Source organism: Myxine glutinosa, chromosome 4 (genome assembly GCF_964187855.1).
Source record: "Myxine glutinosa chromosome 4, kmMyxGlut1.1, whole genome shotgun sequence".
NCBI classification, from domain to species: domain Eukaryota; kingdom Metazoa; phylum Chordata; class Myxini; order Myxiniformes; family Myxinidae; genus Myxine; species Myxine glutinosa.
The window spans coordinates 213,930,918-213,951,500 of record NC_136264.1 but is presented as its reverse complement, the minus strand read 5'-3'; the positions used below and the strand labels follow the sequence as shown (position 1 = coordinate 213,951,500).

The window sequence follows — 20,583 nt, the reverse complement described above, 5'->3', positions numbered from 1 at the left end:
ACATGTATAAGAACAAGCGGTACAACTCGGTGTTAAAAGAGTGGCATGGGTCTGAGTGAACAACCATGAGAGCCAATCTGAAAGTGCAACGAGGCCAAACAAACCCTGGGTTTACCCGACGTGCAAGGCAACAAACAGAACAATTGTTTGCACCAATCTCGTTGCCCACAGTTTGTGCCATCAAGGAACGCCCAGGAAACATCGGAGCTGAGGTCCCACTCACCATATCACTTTCCGCTGAATTTTTCATGACATTTGTATTTTGTTTCCGAGAACCAACCATGCCCTTGTATTCAGTCATAAGGTCTTTTCCATGACACTTTACATAACCCCCTCCCCACATCCCACTGCAAGGTCAATATAAAGCATGCCTTCCATATCTTGCTCTGGTGTGGAACGTTTAGAGTGATGCCTGCATACCACTGCTGGATCATTGCCATGAAGGCCAGCCAGGCCGAGGCTAGTGAAAGGAGGCTAATTGCACACTTGGCCTCAGTTCAACCTGCATCAAAGCTCCTTCGCAGGACCACTCTTCCTCTAGTGCAGATTATTCAGAATAAACAGGAGAGGCCTACGTGCCAAAACCAACCACACAACTTCATCTGTTTATCCTTTCGTGTTTTGTACCTTAGCGGGATATCCGGTGTGTGTACCTTTTGTATTGTGGATGGCTACAAATTGCAATGTTGTTTTTCCCCTGGAGTTTTGAAGTCAGTCATGTTATAATGAGTTCAACACAAGTTTTCATGATGAAAATCACAATGATAGCTGTTATTAACATTACATTAACGCTCATCTCGGGGCACAACATTCCTTAAGGAAGTCAAGCTGTCTGCCATATCAACCTGCATTGATCATCGTAAATACAATATCCTGAAGAATAAGAGAACTTAATTTGTTCTGTGTTTGTATTGATCCAACAATTTTCATTCATTTTAAACAAAAATTAAACATTCTGCTCTGAAGGATCTTGGATTATGGACAGAATGATTAGGAGAAGTCACGTAAATATTAGCCCTCAAAATCACACATTACCAAAAAATATCCAGCCAATTGGTCATCCTATTTGCCAAAAATGGCTACATTGGTAACTTTGGCCTCAAAAGGGATGATGAAGCCAAGGCCACATAATTCATGCATGTTACTTCCCGCACAGAGTTGTATCTGTACCCAGAGTATGGAGTTCATAGACTTAAAGATGTGCCAAACATAACAAACAGACCCGCAGGGAGACAGACATTTGTAATATACAAACATATATATATATATATATATATATATATATATATATATATATATATATATATATATATATATATATATATATATATATACATATATATTGTTACGCAACCCAACGTCGGCCTCTGGTCCCCTTGGAGGGGGGATTAATCCCCTCTTCTATAACTGACCGACGTGGTCCCTGACGCTGCCCAGCGACCTCCGGAAAGGCCGGTGGCACAGCCCCGTTCGAACCGCGGACAGATGTTAATTGCCGAGCGATTTTAGCAACCGCGGCACGAACTATTAACAATGACTAGACCCGATTCCTGAACGTTGGCCAAATCGTGCCACAGGTATTCAATTTGGAAAAGACAAAGACGAAGGATGTGAAGAAGAAGAAGAAGAAGAAGCCAAAAGGGTGGAAATACGAATATTATTTATTACTACTATTTACACAATTAAAAGAAACCAAAGGAGAAGGAAGAATAAGAAAATAAAGACAGAAAGAGGGACGGACCAGAAGGACACAGTGAAACTCTAGCTTAACTAAACAGGCTTAACTTATACCCCATGGTCAAGACAAAGACAGACAACGAGCACACTTACACGGGGAATGATGGCAGGAACGAATGCAGGAGGTGGATGGCTGGAGGGAGAGGAAGGCACAGAGCTGGCTGGAGCTTGATCCCGCACGGGACGTCGGGCTGGACCTCGATGGCCACCGATGCCACCGATCCTGGTTCCCGCAGGGTAACGGGTCGAAGCTGCCTGGTGGAGCCAAAGCTGCTGGTGGGGGGAGTCTGGCGTGACGGGTTCTCTCTCTCTGCCTCGCAAGTCACAGGACTCTCTAACTCTCAACTCGCAGGACTCTCTGGCTCTCTCTTGTGAAAGGCTTCCGCGCGCGCTTTTTATAACGCCTCCGGCGATCAAGCCGCCGGCCGCTAGGACACGCCCATCGGTGAGCTCGCCTCGGCCCTGATTGGTCGCGAGGGGTCACCGACCCCAGCCTTAGAGGAGGCGTTGGCGAGGCCACGCCTTGTCCCCGGCGCTGGGCCGACTCCTCCCACCTTCTGCTCCGAGATGACCTCGTGGCTAATGGAGTCTTGCAGCGAAAACACCACAACCCCCCAGCAGCAGTGGAATGCAGCAAACCGCCCAGTGCAGTTGGCAATTGACGAAAGGGGGGATGTGCAGGGAATCTACCTTATTCCACTTCGGTGCAATGCAGTATTAATTAATGGACGACACAGCCTTAACCTAATACACATAATAAGGAGATAACTACTGAACAAGGGAAATCTATTATTGGCTACGTGATTGTATATGGAATAACTACGGGCACGACCTTTGACCTTTATACACTGAATGGAGGAAGGAGGGTGATATTTTTACAACAACAAAAAAACACAATTCTCAAATCCATAACACTGCACCCTCCACCTCTTAGGCACGTCCCGGGCCTATTAACTTTTACCTTTAGTGTGGCACGTAGGTGTAGTTCCCTCTACATTTAACCTGACCCTGAGTGCGACACTTTTAAAACACAAATAAGTATGTCCCGCTGCTGCATTGCACCCTGCCTAACAGACTCACGTTCACAGTTAACCAAATTGCGGAATTGTCTTCAAACTACAACATGAACGATGGGGGAGCATTATTTACAGTGACGCTACTTGTATTTACAAAACGCAACCCAGGACCTGTGATTGTTCTTTTGGGGGGGGAGACAGCCTGTGCTGCATCGACGCACCAGAAAGCACCAAAGCACCATCAAGCACCAATCGGTGCACAGTCACAACAGTTTATGATAAAAAAATAACCACACAAACCCCTGGTGCTGGTCTTCCTCTTCGGCTCCCTCTGCTGGCCATTGTTATTCTTCCAGTTGTTGTCTTTCTTCTTTGCTGGCGGCCTATTTGGACATAATAAAAGTGCACAACCGTGTCCATTGTTCTTTTTATTTTTGGCCCACAGGGCCGACTATGTGTGGTTCACCTGTGTGGCATAAGTGCCCTGTGACCAAGGTCCGCCAGCAAGATCTCGGGCCATCATGGCCGGTTCCAGCAGAGGGGCCATGCCCCAACCCGTAGCGTCCATGAGTGGTGCTCAGCCACAGACATGTGGTCCATAAGGTGGTGCATCGATGCAGACAGCTGGTTGCGGGAGTTTCGGGCACACAATGGCGGACTCCCGCACGCTCCCCTCGGCGCCCAGTGGCGCACAGTCCTCGGGTGGGAGACAACGGAGGGGGGGAGGTGGGGGGAGAAGACAGGTGAGCGAGGGGTAAGGTCACAAGGGTACACATCAACAAGGCAATGCAAGACGAGGTGCGTACGGAGAGCGAAGTGAGAAAGCTCGTCCCTACCGTACGTCACCCCCCCCTGTTACCTACTCTACCCTTGCCCTTACCCCATATGTACAAAAAAATCGACACATTTACAAATTCGTCGCTACCGTCACGTCTTCCCCATATTTCCCCTAATACCAAATTCGTCCCCACAATCCCTCTAACCAAAATTTGCCATCACCAACTCATCATCAATCCTCATAAGGAGGGAGAGATGGAACAACAGCACAATGTCACACCCACGTCATGATGCGTCTCACAATCCAAACATTTGCACAGAAAATAACAAAAACAAACCATGGCATGGTGTGGAGCTTTGTCACCTCAGGTGAGTGGATGTAGATGGTGCGAGGAGATTTCAATCCTAACTATCCTCTAAATGACTTTAATACACTTTACACTACCCGGGGCCTTTCCCTGCCAAACCATTGGCAATCTTACTCTATGGGTTCTAAAAACCAATTCCCATTGACCAAGCTGTGGTGCTTATCAATTTGGGGTCTCACTCCCCCGGTTCAACTCCCTGTGCCCTTGCACAATTTCCGGGCTGAGTCGTGTAGCTCTCCCAGCAGGTCTACCCACCTGCGCACCTCCACCATTGCAGTTGCCTCCAAGCTTACCTGCTCCTTAACCTAACCTATCTAACTGGGGAAGGCCCTCCTTGGCGCTTACCCCACTCGGTGCCCTCTCTGGCACTGGGCTACCCGGGTCCGTCCTCCGGATCCTCGGGCCCCATCCACAACTCTAACGGCTCCCAGAGCCCACCTGCGGCCTCACCTGGCCGACATCCTCGCAGTGGTGGAGTGCTCAACCAACTACACACACTAACAGGCCACACGCCCAGCCATTTCCACAACACTAATGCACCCATCCAAACACCATTCTTCCACCACGCACCACAGATGCCAATATCCAACCACAATTTACCTGTACCCTCTACCTAACTTAAACTACCCTCCCCGGGTATTCGTGATGGGGTCCATCCTCCCCATACACACCTTCGCACCATCCACTCCACTCCACCGTTTCCACCATACTCACTCCACGACCATCCATTCCATACTCCATATACTCCATACAACCATTCTCCATATAATTTGCACACCTGTAGTTGCACACCTGTGCAATCTCTCCTACTGGTGCTTCCTGCACCCTCCTTCCTCCCTGGACCATTTGGTCAACACAACACACATCACCATCACTCACTCATACACTGCTCCATACACCTGTTCAGTTGCACACCTGTGCAATCTCACCTGGTGCCACCTGCACCCTCCTTCCTCCAAAGCTCTTTCAATCATTCAATACAATGCACAACCACAATCGTTCCTCGTGCACTGCTCCATGCACTTCCACGCTCAAAACCATTGCCTCAGGCACCCACATTTTCCCACGCTCACACACACATCTCTCCCGAGCATTGCCCCGCAATTCCTCATTTCACCGATATCAATACTCACTCACACGGCATCACCTAATCTACCTGGTGCCCTGCTAAAACTCGCGCTTCCCCGTCGCCCCTTTAAACTATTGCGCTCCCTCGTCATTATCATTCAAATACCCTCTCTATGTCCCCACTACCTGTCCAATGTTGCTACCTAACCTTACCGTTACCTATGGTCATCTCTAGGTCCCTACCATTTTATCCTAACCCTCCCGGGCTAGTTGTCCCCCGTCGCACAGCGGAGCGAAAGGGGGACTATGGCTTTCCCCTCCGTCCGTGTGTCCATCCGTCCGTCCGTCCGTCCGTGTGTGCGGGCGTGCGTGTGTGCGGGCGTGCGTGCGTAAGCGCAGGACCGCATTCGAATTTGGTGTGTGGGTGCAACCCACATCAAAATCCAAGATGGCCACCGCCATGTATGTCTGATGCCATGTATGTCTGAACCTTGTAACCTGCATATCTTGAAAAATAAGCGAAGTACCAACTTCTAATGTGGTGTGTGGGTGTATCTAGGCATAAGGAAGAACGCTATTGAAAATTGGGTCGCCACGTCAAAATCCAAGATGGCCACCGCCATGTATGTCTGAACCTTGTGAGATGAATATCTTGAAAAATAAGCGAAGTACCAACTTCTAATTTGGTGTGTGGGTGTATCTCGGCATAAGGACGAACGCTATTGAAAATTGGGTCACCACGTCAAAATCCAAGATGGCCGCCACCATATATATGTCTGAAACTTGTGAGTGAAATATCTCGAAAAAGAAGCGAAGTACCAACGTCTAATCTGGTGTGTGGGTGTATCTAGGCACAAGGAAGAACGCTGTTTAAAATTGGGTCGCAACGTCAAAAGCCAAGATGGCCGCCACCATATATATGTCTGAACCTTGTGAGCGAAATATCTTGGAAAAATAAGCGAAGTACCAACTTCTAATCTGGTGTGTGGGTGTATCTAGGCACAAGCAAGAACGCTGTTTAAAATTGGGTCGCCACGTCAAAATCCAAGATGGCCGCCACCATATATATGTCTGAAACTTGTGAGTGAAATATCTCGAAAAAGAAGCGAAGTACCAACGTCTAATCTGGTGTGTGGGTGTATCTAGGCACAAGGAAGAACGCTGTTTAAAATTGGGTCGCAACGTCAAAAGCCAAGATGGCCGCCACCATATATATGTCTGAACCTTGTGAGCGAAATATCTTGGAAAAATAAGCGAAGTACCAACTTCTAATCTGGTGTGTGGGTGTATCTAGGCACAAGCAAGAACGCTGTTTAAAATTGGGTCGCCACGTCAAAATCCAAGATGGCCGCCGCCATGTATGTCTGATGCCATGTATGTCTGAACCTTGTAACCTGCATATCTTGAAAAATAAGTGAAGTACCAACTTCTAATCTGGTGTGTGGGTGTATCTAGGCATAAGGAAGAACGCTATTGAAAATTGGGTCGCCACGTCAAAATCCAAGATGGCCGCCGCCATATATGTCTGAACCTTGTGAGATGAATATCTTGAAAAATAAGCGAAGTACCAACTTCTAATTTGGTGTGTGGGTGTATCTCGGCATAAGGATGAACGCTATTGAAAATTGGGTCGTCACGTCAAAATCCAAGATGGCCGCCACCATATATATGTCTAACCTTGTGAGCGAAATATCTTGAAAAATAAGCGAAGGACCAACTTCTAATCTGGTGTGTGGGTGTATCTAGGCATAAGGAAGAACGCTATTGAAAATTGGGTCGCCATGTCAAAATCCAAGATGGCCGCCGCCATGTATGTCCGAACCTTGTGAGATGAATATCTTGAAAAATAAGTGAAGTACCAAGTTCTAATTTTGTGTGTGGGTGTATCTCGCCATAAGGAAGAACGCTATTGAAAATTGGGTCGCCACGTCAAAATCCAAGATGGCCGCCACCATATATATGTCTGAACCTTGTGAGCGAAATATCTTGAAAAATAAGCGAAGTACCTTCTGGTGTGTGGGTGTATCTAGGCATAAGGAAAAACGCTATTGAAAATTGGGTCGCCACGTCAAAATCCAGGATGGCTGCCTCCATGTATGTCTGAACCTTGTGAGCGAAATATCATATCATAGCATGTTTTCTGCGTGTTCCACTTTGTCAACTCACATCACTTCCCCGACGGGGGACCTAGGCGTAACGCTTGCTTACACTGCCATAAACCCCATAGCTATTGCTCCTTTGCCCCCGTTGTGAGAGATGGCAAAGTTGCCATCCCACCACATCGGGTATCTCTCACTACCAATTTGGCCCATCCAATTTCAGCCAATCAAAAATTTGCCAATCATCTGCCAATCATTCTACCAATCATCAATCTGCCAATCATCAAATTTTGCTTTTCAATTTCGGGTCCAAAACACTATCATCATCACACGTCTACTCACTTGAGCCTCTCGGTGCACCAATTCATGCTCAGAACCTGGCTTCGCCAAGTCGAGCCATGAATTCGGGTGGTTCGTTGCCGGCGGTTGGATCCGTCCGGCATTCGGTGCAGAGAAGGGGGTTCGCTCAGGCCGAGATCCCACGCACCATCTCGGCACGGAGCCGTCCGATGGCCCGATCTCGCCCTGCCGGAACGCCTCAACCACAAAGGGTTGCCGTGACGACCCTTCCTCGGTGTCCTTGAGCCGGGCCGCCCGCTCCGCTTAGTGGAGCACGGACGCGGCCGTTCAGAGCGCGGCCCGGCGTGGATCGCGTACGGCGGTTCCTTTGAAACCGCCGTGGTTACGATCCTCGCTGGTTCCCGCTGCACACGAAGCCCGGCACGCACCGAGGGCTCGCTTCGGCTACAGGTCGATCTAACCGCTAACCCGGTTACCGTCGATGCTTCACCTGCAGGCTCACATGCATACGTGACCCCTTTCATCCTCACCGAGCTCGGTGCTCCAACGCCGCCCGTACACCCCGCGTACTTCGTTATTGCACTTCTTCTTGCGCTCACAGACTTCGTCACACACCTGACCACCGCACACACTCGTCGTTCGCACACCTCACCAGCACACCTCTTCGCGCCCACTCCTCGGTCACATCCCCGGTGACAACCACAGGTGCGCACTCACTTGCACACCCAATCACGTGCTTTACTACTAACTCAAATGTGCATTCCCGCGCGCGCTCGACCATTCCAGGTGCGCATCCTTCCATTCCAGGTGTACATCCTCTCTCACCTGCTACAACCAACTCGCGCCCCGTGTCACTCTCACTACTCTCACCACCACACTCGGTCGCGCATTCACCATTACTCTTGTCAGCGCACTCTGTTATCATGCACTCCCCTGTCACACACCTTTTTCGCGCATCCTCTTGCGCACACTCTTCCGTCACACCCTCCGTAACACTCACCACAGGTGTGCACTCCTTTGTTACATCCCCTGAAACACTCCCCATCCCGCGCTTCCATGTGCCCCCCCGCACACGCGCTACGACCAACTCACTCTCAACAGCACACTCCCTCCTCGGCGCTTGCTTTTTCCTTACACACCCCATAGTCGGACATCCTCGCACACCTCCTCCTTCACACTCCGTACCTGCCGCACACTTTACCAGCGGCCTCTCATGAACACCCGGGTCCAAACCAACCCCCAAGCCAACTGAATCTCCCCTCACACCATATACATTTCCGCGTATATCGCCACTCACCTTGGCACCTCGTCTCCGCACCTCCTCCGCCACCTGCAACCTCTTTATTTGGTTAGCAAGCACACCATCACGATTTGAGCACCGACCTTGTACATATTCCATCACCTCCTCCCTTATCTCTTTTTTAGTTTCCCTCCGTCTCTTCTTAATTTCACTTACCCCCTCTTCCACATCCTCTAACTTTTGCTTCACCTCTTTTATTTCCCGGTGCGTCTCCTCAATTTCGTCCTCTAAGGCCACCTTGACCGTTTCTATATGCGTCCTCACCTCCCGGTCCTTTGTCTCCATTGCCTCTGTCACCTCGTCCAAACGCTTTGTCAATCCCTCATGTACCATCCGACATTCCCTCTTCGTCGCTATTAATTCATTTTTGATTTCTTTTTGTGTCGCTTTCAACCCTCCTAGTACCGCAGTGTTCTTTTCCACTTGCTCCACTAGTTCCTTTTGTCCCACCGTCAGCTGCTCTACTCCCCGTGTTAGATCTTCTATGACCCCCTGTAACCTAGCCGTACTACTTCTCACCTCTTTCTCCATACGCTTCTCACCTCGCTTTACCTCCTCGCGTACCCCCGAGACATCCTCGCCCACACCTCGTCTTATCTCCTCCATTTCTTTAGTAGATACCGCCCTCATCTGTTCCAATTCATTCCTCTGAGCATCCAATCTAGTTTCCAACCCGATTTTCACCTCCTCTATCTGATCTCCCATCTGCTTAATTTCCCTGGCGGATTGCTCCCCTATCTCCCTCAATTTGCCTTCCATAGTGTTTTCTAACCCCGTTAACCCATTCTTCACCTCTTTCATCCCGTTGTCTAACCCCTCAAATTTATTGTCTAAACCCTCAAATTTGTTGTCTAAACCCTCAAATTTGTTGCCTAAACCCTCGATTTTATTTCCCATATTACTTAAACCGTCTCTGATTTCCACCCTTGATTTGTCCCCCTGCAGGTTGAGAGACGCCTGCATTTGTGCCATAAATTGCTCCATGAGGGCCTGCATCTGGACCGCCCCCATTGGCGCAGCGGGCGCGGCTACCGCGCGCTCGTGCGAGGAGTCATTTTGTGCGCCTGAAACCTCGTGCGTGAGGGCGCCATCTTGCGCACCTGATACCCACACAACCACATCCTCATTGCTCTCCTCTTCCATTTCTCCCACATACTTTTCCCCGAGGTCCTGGGTCGACTCGACACCCTCTACTTCCCCCACCGGCATCCCGTCGCCTTGACCATCCATGGCACGATTTTAAATTTAGGATGTTATAAAATACAATTTTTGGGCCACTCGTAATTTGAGCACGCGAAGCGCTTCAGGTCCGAATCTCGCTCCCGACACCAAATGTTACGGAACCCAACGTCGGCCTCTGGTCCCCTTGGAGGGGGGATTAATCCCCTCTTCTATAACTGACCAACGTGGTCCCTGACGCTGCCCAGCGACCTCCGGAAAAGCCGGTGGCACAGCCCCGTTCGTACCGCGGACAGATGTTAATTGCCGAGCGGTTTTAGCAACCGCGGCACAAACTATTAACAATGACTAGACCCGATTCCTGAACGTTGGCCAAATCGTGCCACAGGTATTCAATTTGGAAAAGACAAAGACGAAGGATGTGAAGAAGAAGAAGAAGACAAAAGGGTGGAAATACGAATATTATTTATTACTACTATTTACACAATTAAAAGAAACCAAAGGAGAAGGAAGAATAAGAAAATAAAGACAGAAAGAGGGACGGACCAGAAGGACACAGTGAAACTCTAGCTTAACTAAACAGGCTTAACCTATACCCCATGGTCAAGACAAAGACAGACAACGAGCACACTTACACGGGGAATGATGGTAGGAACGAATGCAGGAGGTGGATGGCTGGAGGGAGAGGAAGGCACGGAGCTGGCTGGAGCTTGATCCCGCACGGGACGTCGGGCTGGACCTCGACGGCCACCGATGCCACCGATCCTGGTTCCCACGGGGTAACGGGTCGAAGCTGCCTGGTGGAGCCAAAGCTGCTGGTGGGGGGAGTCTGGCGTGACGGGTTCTCTCTCTCTCTGCCTCGCAACTCGCAGGACTCTGACTCTCAACTCGCAGGACTCTCTGACTCTCCTGGCTCCCTGACTCCCTGACTCTCCCGGCTCTCTCTTGTGAAAGGCTTCCACGCGCGCTTTTTATAACGCCTACGGCGATCAAGCCGCCGGCCGCTAGGACACGCCCATCGGTGAGCTCGCCTCGGCCCTGATTGGTCGCGAGGGCTCACCGACCCCGCCCTTAGAGGAGGCATTGGCGAGGCCACGCCTTGTCCCCGGCGCTGGGCCGACTCCTCCCACCTTCTGCTCCGAGATGACCTCGTGACTAATGGAGTCTTGCAGCGAAAACACCACAACTCCCCAGCAGCAGTGGAATGCAGCAAACCGCCCAGTGCAGTTGGCAATTGACGAAAGGGGGGATGTGCAGGGAATCTACCTTATTCCACTTCGGTGCAATGCAGTATTAATTAATGGACGACACAGCCTTAACCTAATACACATAATAAGGAGATAACTACTGAACAAGGGAAATCTATAATTGGCTACGTGATTGTATATGGAATAACTACGGCACGACCTTTGACCTTTATACACTGAATGGAGGAAGGAGGGTGATATTTTTACAACAACAACAAAAAAAAACACAATTCTCAAATCCATAACAATATATATATATATATATATATATATATATATATATATATATATATATATATATATATATGTATGTATGACTATGTATGTATGTATGTATGTATGTATGCATTTATGTAAATTTGCATTTATGTTTATTTAAATTATACAATGGACTACAAAATGTAAATGTTTCATGATATTTGTTATATTATATCACCTTTATCTATCAATATTGTTGAAATGAAGATCAAATAGCTGTATGTTGAAATATGTTGAGAAAGTCAAAACTTTACACACGGCGTACTTACTTATTCACGTGAAATAGAAAGTCCCTCCATTTCTTTCTTTTCAGCCATTCCTTGATGGATTTACTGGTATGTTTAGGGTCATTGTCATGGTGCAAGGTCCACCTTCAGTTGAGCTTCAACTTTCTGACAGATGGCCTCACATTATCCTCAAGCACCCTCTGGTACAATGAAGAATTCATCGTGGATTCTATGATGGTGAGCTGCCCAGGCCCTGATGAAGCAAAGCTGCCCCAAACCATAATATTTCCACCACCATGCTTTCCAGTTGATATCAGGTTCTTGTGGTCAAATGCTGTCTTTGGTTTTCGCCAAACATGTCTTCTGGTACTGTGGCCAAATAGCTCTTCGTTTGACTCATCTGTCCAGAGCACATTGTTCCAGAAGTGCTGGTCTTTGCCTCTGTGTTCATTGGCAAACTTTAGGCTTGCCCTGATGTTCTTTCTGGACAGCAAAGGTTTCCTCCTGGCACACCTCCCATGTAGATCAAATTTGTGCAGCCTCTTTCTAATGGTAGACTCGTGCACTTTGACATCAACAGTGGGAAGAGCTACCTGTAGGTCCCGTGATGACATTCTGGGGTTCTTAGAGACTTTTTCAGCATCTTGCGGTCTGCTCTCGGGCTGAACTTGCTGGGGCGGCCTGGCCTGAACAAGTTGGCAGTTGTTTGGAATCTTCTCCACTTGTAGATGATCTTGCGGACAGTCGAATGATTGATTTCATATTGTTTGGAGATCTTTTTAAATCCCCTCCCAGACTCGTAGGCATCTATAACCTTCTTTCTGAAGGCCTCAGAGAGCTCTTTTGATCTTGGCATGGTGACGCCACACACTTCAACAACAAAGAGCAAACCAAACGAAATGTCTGAGGTTTAAATAAGACAGGTTCCTCCAAGATCCTCTCTGACGATGTTCTAATCATTTGCACCTGAGATGGTGCACCTGATTCCAATTTTAGGTATTTGAAGTAGTGATAAATGTCGGGGTGTACTTACCTTTTCCACATGCGAAATTTGCATTTATGTTTATTTAAATTATACAATGTACTACAAAATGTAAATGTTTCATGATATTTGTTGTACTATATCACCTTTATCTGTCAATATTGTTGAAATGAAGATCAAATAGCTGTATGTTGACATATGTTGAAAAAGTCAAAACTTTACATGGGGTGTACTTACTTTTTCACATGACTGTGTATATATATATGTGTGTGTGTATATATATATATATATATATATATATATATATATATATATATATATATATATATATATATATATATATATATATATATATATATATATATATATTGTTATGAATTTGGGTAGAGGAATATCTAGAGCCAGGTAGATCTGTATTGGTCAGTATCCGACTGTCGTGATATGGATTCTACCTGTAATAAGTTCTGTGTTTCGCCCGGTTTATCGGTATAAGCTGCATTGATGTCCCCGCCACGAGGGACGGGGCGTGCTAAGTAGTACAGGGATTATGGATAAGATTCCTTTGTTCGTCGTCCTCTCTGTCGTCAAACCTGTGTCCTTTATGGCAACGCATTCTCATATAGACACTTAGATAGGTCCTTAGTGCGCAACAGTAATTAAATTCCCTTCGCTTACAAAGACTGTGGAAGACAAACAGGCAACGGCCGCGTACAACATCGGCGTGGGCATCAGACACCAGGCAGGCTGGGAACCACGCCGAGGAGGACTGTCATTGGTTGGCGCGGAAGGCGCTAACCTTGAGCGAATCAGCGCGGAAGGCGCGAGGAGGTTCGGCAGACGGCGGGAAGCTACGAGGCTCTGGTTGGTGGCACGCCAAAACTGACATCACATGCCAAGTTACAAAAGGACTCGCTGGCGGGATTCTGGACGCTACGTTTCGCTCTGGGTATTGAGTCGTGCCGGTCTTTCGCTCTTCGCTCTCCATTCCTGGCTCTCGTTGTGCCTCGTGGTGGAAATCGGCCTCGTGATGGAGATCGGCTTCGCGGGGAGATCGCTAGCCCAGTTGCTTTTGGTGCTGGAGCGAAGCGTGCCGTGGAGCGAACGGACCTCGTGGGCGGTCGACGAGGAGCCTGGAGTGGGGCGGGTCGCTCGGGCCTGGCGGAGCTCGTGGGCGAGGAGGACTGAAGGAGGCGCGTTGGACGAAGGACACATTTCGGACAGATAAGCTCGCACCCACGAACCATTACACGGCGGACAGTTATTTTTGCAATTCATTTTCCTTTGTCTTGTTTCTGAGGTGAGGGGTGCGGGATCCCGATTTAGGACATTTTATTACCGGTGCATATTTTTCTGTCCCGCTATCTCTTGTAAAATAAACCCTTGTATTATTTTCCCTTTCCATTCAAAATCTTGTGTTTGTTGAGTTAATTCCCCTGCAGGATCGGAGCTGCAGTTGGATCGCTATAGGTAAGCGCTTCCGCCTCTTCCTCTTCACTTCTTCCTCCCTCGGTTTATAGCCAAATCCGATTTGGTCGTCGCCTCAATTAAAGCCGTTTGGTCATTCGCGAGCCCTGGTATTAACCGGAGGGTATTCGCACGACAACTGGTATCCAGGAGTGGGATTGAACCCTGTTATAAATTGGTGTCAAGAGTGTGGAGAATTTGGACGCAAAATTTTCGTCGTCGGAGGCGATACATTTGCATCGTCGATCGGTGCGCGGGACGTGAACAGCGCGTCAGTTAAAATTAAATCGGTTCCTGTTGTAAAATACGCGCGGGGAAGCGACCTCTTCTTTACGGATGGAAGAGGTGAGGAATATGGAAGAAAGGTTGGAAGATGCGGGGAGCATTGGGAGTGAGTCGGAAGTAGTTGGGGGGTTTGAGCATAGGAATGGAGCTCCCCCCCGCCGTAGGGACGGCCCCCATAGACTGCCAGGCCTTAATTAAATTCATGAGGAAATTGATAAACGATAGCAGTGAGAAAATGAATAACAACATGAGGGAAATGAAGGACGAAATGCGGGAAATGAGGCGGATATAATAAGGGGATGTGGTGAAAGATTGGATGTGCAGATTAAAGAAACGAAAACCCCATGTGAACAAACGAATGAAATAAAGAAAGAACAAAAGAATGATTCACACGGGGCCCATGAGGAGCCAAGGGTGGCAGAAATTCAATCTGAACGGGGGGAATTCAAATTGGGAATGGTGGAGAGTACGGCCCATGCAGATGTGCACGGGGCTCAGGAACCGGGAATGGCAATTGAAGAGAATGGGGAATGTTTGATACATGCTGGCCTGGAGGTTTATCGGGGCCGGGTGGATGCCACAACACCTCAACAGGGGGATGGATTTGGATCCTTGCTGTGCCAGGGCGGTGATTCAGAGCAAGAGGGGATAACAATAGGGGGGGTCCGAGTAATGGAGCCGGACCATGTATTTATTGGGGACGGCCTGATGGGGCCAGAAATGATTTGTGATAAAGTAAATGATGTGATCCAGCGGCTGGGGACCTGCGACAGTCCCATGGAGGACAAGGTTGACCAGTTCCAAAGGAGTTTGGGGGAGGAGATGAGTCTGTCCGAGGAGGTGGTTGAAGTGACCGAGGGGACCCTCACCATGCACTGCAGTTTGGTGGCGGAGGCTCCGAAATTGGACAACCAGTTGGGGGAGTGTGTTGGCTCCAGACTGGATTTGGACATTGGAGGATCGGGAGATAGAGCCTCGGAAAATTTGGTCCCCGTAGGGAATTTGGATCAGCTGCATGGAGGGGCAGAACAACCTGTGGTAGGGGTTGTTACCTGCAGCTGCGGTGATTGAACACCTGGGGCCAAAATTTTTTAAAAGGAAATCTAAAATAAAATTAAAATGGGAATGTGATGTGGAGCAGCCATAGAGGGAGTTGGTCCCCAGGCTGTGAAATTTGGACCAGGAGAGGTCATTGGTGATGGCCTCGGGCAAAAGTTGCCCCTTTTTAAATTTGGGAATTCCAGCCAGCTGGGGGGCTGTGCTGGCGAGATTTGGACGTGGGGTCCAGCCATGGGTATCGTGTTACGACCTGGGCCTCACGGGGGGTTTGGTGGAGTGTGGCGTCCCTTGTCCATCGGGCCGGCAGGGTCACCGGACCCTGGTGGTGGTTAAGACCTCCAAGTGGATTCTCAAGCCTGTGATGGCGTTTATTGAGGACCACGAGGGGGAGGTGTTGTGGGTCGCGCTTTGGTGGTGGCATCACGGACGGCCAACTTGGGCCTGATGTGGTGACCGCCCAGGAATGCGGCCTGGCACCCTCACCCTGAGACTCTGGGACAGCCAGCATGTGGTGACCTGCCATGCTGTGCTGGTCTATGGACGCGGGTCAAACCGCATGGACAGGGAATGTTATAGCCTGCCGGACAACCATTGGGGGCATCTGTGAAACGTGATGGTGTGAGAGTGACCTTCCACAGATGTTCCGTTATGATTTATGGACTCTCGGTTTGGGAAGAGAGCCATGGCGATGAGAATGGGAATTGGTAACGTGCCGAGCATATGGGCCATGCTCGGCTGGCATGTGTATGGCAAAGCACCCTTCTTTGGTGAGTTTAGTAAAATGTGAAAAATGTTTGGCATGGGTAATCTGAGGGTTAGATGCAAATTTAAGGGTGAATCTTGAAATGTCATGGTGGATACTGACAGCAGTGTCACCATTATTGAACCAGGTGTGTAGACCAAAGTGTTGTTGGCTGTGATTAAAATTGCCAGGTTAGCAGGACACAGCTCTCAACTGGTTGCGGGGGTGACTGTGCCAATATTTGGGACGCGGGATCATGGGGATGTAGTTGGGTAGTCTGAGGGTCAACGTGGTGCTGTGCGTGTCCGAGGTGTGTGGACCATGTCTTCTGGGTGAGTCTCCTGGTGGAGCATGGCTGTCGACTGGACCTTGGTGTGGTCAAGTGTGGGTGAGCACTAGGGGCTGCAGTTGTGTGGACTGGGGGACAAGGGCGGCGTTGGTGACGTGAGGGGAATGCCACGCACAGCGACCGTCTCCCCCAGGGCCGAGGTTGTGGGTATGGTAGTGTTTGTTGGCAGCAGGTGCTCACCACATTGGCCAGCTGGGGCTGGTGCAGCTGTGTTCCTCGCAGGGGGTCGAAGGATGGATGGTGGGTCGCACCCTTATGGACACTCATGGGCCATGTTGGCGTTTTGACTGCTCTCCTTGTCCCGATGACCCTTGCACGGTAGAGGTGCGGAGCTGTCGTAGCCACAGGTAGTTGTTTAGAACAGTTCACCGTTGGATGCGGATCCACATACCTGCCAGTATAGTGGGGAGAAAAGTAAAATTTGAAAGAATTTGGTAGGCCCAATGATAAATTTTGGGATTTTGAAGGGTGGATGGCACTTTTGGACATGACCAACCGGTAATTACCTGCACATCAAGGTAGAGGTAAGGCCTTGATGTTTACTGTCCCAGGCTTCAGGACTTGCTTATGGAAATTTGGGGACATGTAATTTGGAGTTGGGGGCGGGTGAGAGTGATGACATGGTCGGTGAGGGGGGATGGAATGTGTGCCACAGAGTCTTGTGGGTGGTGTTTGTGCATGTGTAGAGGTTATGTGTTTTTATGTGGTCGTGAGGTTGGAAAGATGAGTGAGTGGTAATTATTGAGAGTTTTGAAATGTGCTTCTGGAAATATGTGATTCAACTGTGAACGGGGATTTCACAATGGCAGGCAATGGCAAATCTTTTTGTACTATCTCTGGAATTGTGTTTGGAAAATGTTCTGGCAGCGGGGGAGAAAATGTGTTTTTGGGATCTTGTGGGTGGGGAAGGTGTGTGTGTCCACAGGTGCAGATCAAGCTCTGAGGAACAATGCCTGCGCCCCCCCCCCCCCCCCCCCCCCTCTGCGGCAATTACCCCTGGCAGTCAGTGGTATCTGGAAATTGGAGCTCGTCGGTGGAGGGTCTGTTTGGGCGCCGTAGGGTAAGGGAGACTCCCGGCGACCCGTGTAGCTGCGCTGAATCAGGAGGCCAACATGGCCCACGCCTGGTGTGTGGAGACCCTCACCGGTGGGGTAACGGCGGAAAGGGCTGTTGGGCTGTCACGGGGCCAAAAGGAAAAGGGGGGGGGGGGGGAATGAACTTGTAAGTCAGTTGACTTGTTTTTTGGGACTGGCTGTAATCGCTGCCAAAGGCACTTCTCAGAAGTATTGACTCAGGGGGTTGAATACTTATGTAAATTAGATATTTCTGTTTCATTTTAAATTATTTTGTAAAAATCTCTAAAAAAATATTTCCACTTTGACATTATGGGGTATTATATGTAGATCAGTGACAAATAAATCTGGATTAAATCCATTTTAAATTCAGGCTGTAACACAACAAAATGTGAAAAAAGTAAAGGGATGTGAATACTTCCTGAAGGCACTGTAGAAATTTTCTTAAACCGTATCCACTCTTGAAGTACAATTGATCTTTTCAACAGTAAAAGGGATAATAATAATAATAATAATAATAATGCATTTATTTTATATAGCGCTTTTCAGGAAGCCCAAAGACGCTTTGACAGAGTACAAAACATAATGCATAGTAAAACATAAAAACAATTGCAAAAAAAGAAGAATCAATAGGGAAATATTCAAAGCACAAAGGAGGGAGAAGGAGAGGAGATAGTCAGGGCTAAATGCTGTGGGTTAAATGTTGAATGCAGTGTTGAACAGGTGGGTCTTGAGTGATGTTTTGAATGTGGTGAGTGAGGAGGAGTCTCTGATGGTGTGAGGTAGCGAGTTCCAGAGGGTGGGAGCAGCGATGGAGAAGGCCCTGTCCCCCCAGGATCTAAATTTGGTCCGGATGGGGGGGGTCAGGAGGTTGGTACCAGCAGAGCGGAGGTTGCGGGTGGGAGTGTGTCTGGAGAGGAGGTCAGCCAGGTAGGATGGGGCCAGGTTATGGAGGGCTTTGTAGGTCAAGAGGAGGATTTTGTACTGGATTCTCTGGGAGATGGGGAGCCAGTGAAGCTTGTAAAGGACGGGGGTGATGTGGTCACGGGTCCGGGAATGGGTGAGTAGACGGGCAGCGGAGTTCTGAATGTATTGGAGTTTATTGGTGATTGTTGAGGGTGAACCATAAAGGAGGCTATTGCAGTAGTCCAGACGGGAAGTGATGAAGGCGTGGATGAGGGTTTCTGCAGCCACGGAGGAGAGGGATGGACGGAGACGGGCGATGTTTTTCAGGTGAAAGAAGGCTGTCTTTGTGATCTGTTTAGTGTATTTGTCGAAGGAGAGGGTTTGGTCAAAGATGATGCCAAGATTCCGGATGTGAGGGGAGGTGGATACTGGGAAACCGTCGATGTTGAGGGCAAAGTTATGGGTGGACTTGGTGAGCGTTTTTGGGCCAATGATGATTATTTCAGATTTATCATAGTTAAGTTTGAGGAAGTTGATTTGAAGCCAGGATTTTATTTCAGTGATGCAGTTTGTCAGGATAGAGTGGGTGGCGGTGGAGATGGACTTGGTGGAGATGAAAAGCTGGATGTCATCGGCGAAGCAGTGGAATTGGAGACCATGACATCACCCCCATCCTTTACAAGCTTCACTGGCTCCCCATCTCCCAGAGAATCCAGTACAAAATCAGGGATGACATATGAAATACATTTCACGAATAACAGAAATAGAACTAAAGCTCTCATTTGTGTAGGACTTCTCTCATGATGAGCTTACCTTGCCACAAATGGGGGAGCCTTCCTTTAAGGTTTCAGCTGCCAGAATATGTCCGAGAACAACGTTATCCACGTATGTGAAATCCACCGTGTTTTTACCGTCACTACAGAAAATGACAATCACAATCAACAGATGTGGAAACGTTTCCATGACAACAACTGCCAAGTAAACAATGAGCGTTGAATTATATTAAGGAGTCTGGCAGTCAGGAACAGGATAATGTAGAGGTATGCACACTCTCCTCTGAGGTGTCTAGCCTGGGTTTGAATCCCAACACAGCTATAAACTGTCATCCTGGGTGTTTCTCAGGCAGGGTGATTCATCAATGTGTGTCCTTAGAACTCTGATGTGTTAGTCCTTCGAGCTCTGTTTAACGTCAATCTAATCCCTTAGATTGACGTTAAACTGGGCATCCAATCTACTGGCATTAGTTGGTAGTTGTTAAAGATCCCACAGTGCCAATCACGAAGAGTAGGTGAGCTATTGCCGGCACCCTGAGCAAATTGCAAATCCCTGTCATCTTCAGTCAAGCGTTCACACCTGGCCAGCCAGTTCGTGAAAGACTTTGGGGAAAAATCGTTCTCTAGCTGACTCCACCAGAAGGTGGGGATATTTGGGCCATTAAAGTAGTAGTAACTAGAATCAAGTTGATGTCGCGCCATCGCAAATTCCCACGCTTCCAACAAAGAAAAGTTGAAAGATGGCAAAAACGTTCCACCAGGAATGACCGAATATCACATTTTGAGTTTTAAAAAAGTTTCCGTTTTGACCATTGAGACCACAAGTCCCCACCACCTGGGGCATGAACTAGGGGTAAAATCCCCAAAAAATTGTTACATATTTCATGCATCCTCCAATGTTGATTGCATTCAAATGGAAAACCAAGTACTACATTGGAGTCTTCAGAAAAAAACCCGAAGAAGTAAAGAGCAAAGATGGAGTCATCAGGAGGAACCTGGATAGGATTCAGGTTTCAGCCGCTACTTCACAACAATCAAACCCATCTAGGCGCAGCCAAGTAGTTTCATAAAAAATGAATGTTAAAAGCATATGAAAATTTCATTAAAATGTTTACAATGTGCCCGTAATTCCATTTTTTTGGTATCTTGGGAACCTTCAATGCAGCAGAGATTTTTTTTGTAGGCTTCCCCAGATCTGTGCCTCGACACAATCCTGTCTCTGAGCTCTGCAGGCAGTTCCTTCGACCTCATAGCTTGGGTTTTGATCTGATATGCATTGTCAGCTGTGAGAACTTATATAGACAGGTGTGTGCCTTTCCAAATCATGTCCAATCAATTGAATTTACCACAGGTGGACTACAATCAAGGTGTAGA

The 20,583-nt window shown here is 48.4% G+C and overlaps 1 protein-coding gene across 6 annotated transcripts in view; it reads right to left on the bottom strand.

The window, feature by feature from the left end:
* Window positions 1-20,583, bottom strand: part of LOC137425723 (sterol-4-alpha-carboxylate 3-dehydrogenase, decarboxylating) — a 60,397-nt gene that overhangs the window by 2,087 nt on the left and 37,727 nt on the right. For all 6 annotated transcript variants that reach the window (XM_078777003.1, XM_068114457.2, XM_078777004.1 and 3 more), the window contains exon 6: window positions 19,250-19,352. In XM_078777003.1, coding sequence (XP_078633129.1) covers window positions 19,250-19,352 — 103 coding nt within the window. The remainder of the gene's footprint in view (window positions 1-19,249; window positions 19,353-20,583) is intronic.